Below are 5,407 nucleotides of genomic sequence, written 5' to 3' on the forward strand. Positions count from 1 at the left end.
AAAAATGAGCTTCCGAGAAAAATGCATTCAAATGGATGAGTGTGATCTATTTTGGCAAACACCATCTGTTTTTGGGTACTTTGGTCGCTCATGATAACGTGGGCAAACCCATAATCACTAATCTCTATTCACTCTCTCCCTCCAAGCAGAAAATTGCTGTCGTTAACGTCATACCCTCAATATTAATGGTCTCTCTTCTTGGATCCCTACAAATGCACAACTCTTTTCCCCCTTAGACATTTTTTGTTTGTCATAATTTTTGCTGCTGGTCATAGTGGTCGCCGCCACCGTTTCTCGGTTTGGTTTCTGACCCATTACCTATTCTTCACCTAATGGGTCAGCAAACCCACCAAGACTCCTACCCGGGTTCTCTTCCGTCCGCCTTGTCTGTTAATGAAATTCATTACCATCACCATCACCACCATCACCATCACCACTCCCATATTGGAATTGGCCAAATTTCCCAACTTGGCCAAGATTTGGAGGCTTCCAATCTTGACCAAAATCTTGACCCAAGCCAATTCGAGCTTCCTGAAAAGGAAGACAATGGCCTACCGTCGCCTTTTATGAAGCTTGAGGGCTTGAGTCAAGATGACATAAGAGAATCTGCCTATGAAATTTTTTTCACGGCATGCCGGTCGTCCCCGGGATTTGGTGGTCGGCACGTGCTTTCAATTTATGCCAGCCTCCAAGAGAATGAGGCAAAGGCGAGCCATGTGGTGATGTCTCCAACGAGTAAGGTGAAGCGGGCGCTAGGATTGAAAATGATAAAGAGGTCACCGTCTAGGAGAATGGTGTCTGGTGGCGTTGCTGGAATCGCAGCGTCATCGTCCCCCAAAAACGGATCTAATAGTCCTATGGTGAACCACAATATGCTTCGGCCGCGGCGGCCAATGACATCAGCAGAGATTATGAGACAACAAATGAGAGTGACTGAGCACAATGACTATCGATTGAGGAAAACTTTGACAAGAACCCTCGTTGGCCAAGTATGTAAACATGCATCAACATACTAACATTAGTAATGTTATCACTTTTTTAAACAATTGTGACAATTACAAATGTTTTTGTTATAGTTTCTAAATAAATGAGATTTAATGAGTAGCCAAGGTAAGGAGATAGAAAACTTTGAACTAAATCCAACATGTGTAATGATGTTAATTAGAGATAGATTACAGAGCAGTTGATTTTCTTTTTGTTTGGTACTTGTGCTGAATTGTCAATAAAGGTATCGTTAAAATTTTTTATTAATTTCAGTTGGAATCTAGTTAACTTGTATTTTTATTATTAATTGAGAATTATTTTATGAAAGTCTATTTTTTTTTTAATGTATTTGTTATGTATTTATTAAAACAATAGTTTTAAATTTTTTACTAATCAATTTCTATAGGAAATAGAAAGTTGGAGTTTTCAATATAGTTGTTATGCATTTATTAAAATAAAATTTAAAAACTTTTACAAATGATAATTTTAATATGCATCTTATTCATCAAGTTAAAACACATAATAGCTAAACCATTTTAATGTTACAAATTGATATTTGACTTGTAACTTCTTTTTAGATTTGTTTAATGCAATTCTAATGTTTTACCTTTTGATTTGATCTCATCTTCCGTAATATTTTTCTTTTTTTTAAGAAACTATCATGAAACAACAAATTCTAAATCTATTTTTGTTTTCTCTTTTGGCAAGAATGATATATTATATTTCTCTTACTCTTTTTCTCTCTCATCAACATGCATGTTATTTTATTTTTAACAATGGATGGAGGAAAAATAACTTGATTCTAGAAACTAGAAAGATCAGTTATCTCACGAATATGAACCCCATAACATTATTATATATATAACCATGTGCATTCTAGTCTCTCTATTGATTTTAATTTTGTTGTGCATTTTGGTTCATATCATAATGAATCATAATAATGATCACTAATTATTAGCTTTTTTTGTTCTTCAAATTTATCCTCATCCCAAAATGGTCTAATTATTTCAAATTATTTAAATAATACAGGCGGGAAAAAGAGCAGACACTATAATTCTCCCTTTAGAACTTTTGCGCCATGTAAAGCCATCAGAGTTCAGTGATTCCACTGAGTACCACATGTGGCAAAGAAGGCAACTCAAGATCCTAGAATTAGGTCTACTCCAACACCCTTCTGTTTATGTAGAAAAGACCAACACATTTGCAATGCGCCTTAGGGATATCATACGCAATAGCGAGTCCAAACCAATAGACATTGGAAAGAATTCAGACACATTAAGAACACTTTCAAATTCAGTTGTATCACTGGCATGGAGAGGCCCCAATGGTGCACCTGCTGATGTTTGCCATTGGGTCGATGGCTTCCCTCTCAACGTTCACCTCTACACTTCTCTTCTTCAAGCCATATTCGATATAAGGGATGAGACTTTGGTTCTCGATGAGGTTGATGAGTTACTTGAACTAATGAAGAAAACATGGCCCATTCTAGGGATAAATAAGGCAATTCACAATGTGTGTTTCACTTGGGTACTGTTTCAGCAGTTTGTAGTAACAGGGGAGGTAGAATCTGATCTTCTCTGTGCATCACATGCTATGTTGGGTGAAGTGAACACTGATGCCAAGAAGGAGAAGGACTCTTTGTATATCAAGTTATTGACATCAGTGATGAGTGCAATGCAGAGTTGGTCGGAGAGGAGGCTACTTAACTACCATAACCATTTCGAGCGAGGGACGCTTAGCCAGATAGAGAACCTCCTTCCTATGGTTTTGTCAGTTTCAAAGGTTTTGGGTGAAGATCAGATCATATCTGATGGAGAAAGAGGGGAGAAGGCTGACAAAACCATAGTGGATATGTCTGGTGATCGGATTGAGTCTTGTATTCGATCTTCCGTGAGAAGTGCATTTCAAAAGGTTTGTATTTAGTCCATATTATCATGTTGTAATTGTTCTTTCTACTGTTTTAGCCATTCATTAATATACAATTTGTTTATTTCCTATATAGATTCTTGAAGAAGTAAATACCAAGACTATTGAGACCGAAATAAAGGCTGATTTAAGTGATATTCTACTTCGTTTGGCTCAAGAGACAGAAGCATTAGCATTGAAGGAAAGGGAAACTTATACTCCAACGCTAAAGAAATGGCTCCCAACGGCTGGTGCGATAGCGGCATTGACGTTGCACGACTGCTACGGGCAAATTTTGAAGCAATATCTAAATGAGGTGAATGCATTAAATTCTGAGACTGTCAGGGTGTTGCTGAGGGCTGGTAAGTTAGAAAAGACTTTGGTCCAAATGATGGTTGAAGGTTCCCTTGAGGGAGAAGAAAAGGCAAAAGCAATAGTAAAAGAGATGATGCTTTATGAAGTTGATACAATCATATGGAACCTATTGAGAAAATGGATACATGAATCGTTGCACAAGGGCAAAGAGGCTTTGCAAAATGCAAAGGAAACAGAGGTAACTTTTGGCTTTATCATTTTGCTCATTAAAAGATTAATTATCGAATTTATTTTTAAATATTACATGTTTTTTTAGATAATCCTTAATGTGCTTTTTTATTTTCTTTAATTTCTCCTCTATTATAGACATGGAATCCAAAGTCCAAAGCAGAGCCGATTGCACAATCTGCTGTAGAGCTAGTGAAATTGGCCAAGACTATTATGGAGCAATTTTTCCAGATTCCAATTGGAATTACTGAAGATATAGTTCAAGAACTTGCCAATGGACTAGAAAATCTCTTGCAAGACTATATCATGTTTGTTTCAGCATGTGGTAAGCACTTTGAATATAAATAAAGCTTAAGGTGTTTATTTTATAGAGTATAATTAATCTGTATCTAAGAAAGGTTTGACGACTTTGTAGAGGTATGATCTTTTCAATTTGCTTGCATTCTACTTTGATAATTAAAAGATAGCTCAATTCCCCGGATGTCCCTACAATTTTCCTTAATTTGTGAATAAGTTTTTATAATTTAAAAATGTTTGTAATTGAGTCCTCGAATTTTCATTTTTGCTTTCCAGGTACAAAACAAAGCTATGTTCCCGTGATTCCCTCACTGACAAGATGCAACCGAAATTCAAAGTTCAGTATGTTCTTGAAGAAAGGATGTCAATGCGGTGGTGGTGGTTCATCGGAGGCAGATCACATAAGTAATGTAACAAAAGAAGGTCATAATCCTAGGCCATCGACTAGTCGTGGCACACAACGCCTCTACATTCGTCTCAACACCTTATTCTATCTCCTGACCCATATCAACTCCCTTGAGAAAACACTCTCTCAAAACCCTGTTGTACTTCCTTCAACTCGCCATCCTTATGGAAACCGTCGCAGGAGTTACAACAATGGTTCTTATTTCGAGAAAGTACTTTCCTCCCTTCCAACAGCATGCCAATACGTGGCAGAAGTGGCTGCCTACCGTCTCATATTCCTTGACTCCGACTCAGTTTTCTATGAGAGCCTCTATGTTGGCGATGCAGCCAATGCTAGGATTAGGCCTGCATTGAGAACCTTGAAGCAAAACATCACACTCATGACCACGCTTCTAACAGATAAAGCTCAATCATTAGCATTGAAAGAAGTCATGAAGGCATCCTTCGAAGCTTTCCTAATGGTCTTGCTTGCTGGTGGGAACTCAAGGGCATTTACTAAATCAGATTACCACATTGTGAGCGAGGATTTTGAGAGCTTGAATCGTGTTTTCTGCTTGTGTGGAGAAGGACTAATAGCAGAAAGTGTGATGGACACAGAGGCTGCAATAGTTGAAGGTATTATAGCATTGATGGGCCAAAGTACTGAGCAATTAATTGATGATTTCAATATTGCATCATGTGAAACAAGTGTGGTAGGTGTTAATGGCCATGGCTATAAGTCACAAGTGCCGCCTACTACAGGAAGGTGGCATAGATCAGACCCAAACACTATATTGAGGGTCTTGTGCCATAGAAATGATAGAACTGCAAACCTTTTCTTGAAGAGGACATTTCAATTACCAAAGAGGAGGTCATAGAGAAAAGGAGGCTAGGTTGTATCTCTTCTCGTAGTTAATTCAAAAGATCCCAATTTTCAATGCATATTTTGAACACACTCGTACTTTTTTACCATGATGCACTATGGGGGAGGGAGCAGATTGTATTTGAAAGCACAAAATGATGTCAAATGGAGCAAATTGAAAGCAACAAAATATGTGCTAAACTGTATTATTACTGTAACATATTTTTTTATTCTTTTGGGAGAAAAAAAGGGACAAGGGAAATTACCACTATGTTTGTTTTAGTGTAGTTTGTTAATAATGTTGGTTAGAGTCTAAAAGTAGCTTGTAGCTGGGTTTTTTAGCCAGTGTCCAGTGGGTATCTATGCTACTATTAGTCTACACTGCAAATTACAGAAAATGAACATATAGGCCTGCGCAGACTTTTCTTGAGA

At 37.4% G+C, this 5,407-nt stretch overlaps 1 protein-coding gene across 1 annotated transcript; it reads left to right on the forward strand.

Annotated features, from left to right (window-relative positions):
* LOC112727370 (protein unc-13 homolog) lies at positions 1 to 5,407 on the forward strand. The gene is made up of 5 exons (XM_025777089.3): positions 1 to 989; positions 2,014 to 2,895; positions 2,987 to 3,442; positions 3,571 to 3,757; positions 4,006 to 5,407. Exons 1-5 carry the CDS (start codon positions 333 to 335, stop codon positions 4,989 to 4,991), a joined length of 3,168 nt encoding a protein of 1,055 aa, XP_025632874.1. The 5' UTR covers positions 1 to 332; the 3' UTR covers positions 4,992 to 5,407.

This window comes from Arachis hypogaea, chromosome 12 (genome assembly GCF_003086295.3).
Source record: "Arachis hypogaea cultivar Tifrunner chromosome 12, arahy.Tifrunner.gnm2.J5K5, whole genome shotgun sequence".
Taxonomy (NCBI): Eukaryota; Viridiplantae; Streptophyta; class Magnoliopsida; order Fabales; family Fabaceae; genus Arachis; species Arachis hypogaea.

What these genes read in the sequence shown, in the direction of transcription:
- LOC112727370 (XM_025777089.3), top strand. Translation starts at nt 333, where the DNA reads ATGGGTCAGCAAACCCACCAAGACTCCTACCCGGGTTCTCTTCCGTCC. An exon ending in CAAGAACCCTCGTTGGCCAA is followed by an intron (nt 990 to 2,013) that starts GTATGTAAACAT and finishes TAAATAATACAG; the next exon opens with GCGGGAAAAAGAGCAGACAC. An exon ending in AAAATGCAAAGGAAACAGAG is followed by an intron (nt 3,443 to 3,570) that starts GTAACTTTTGGC and finishes CCTCTATTATAG; the next exon opens with ACATGGAATCCAAAGTCCAA.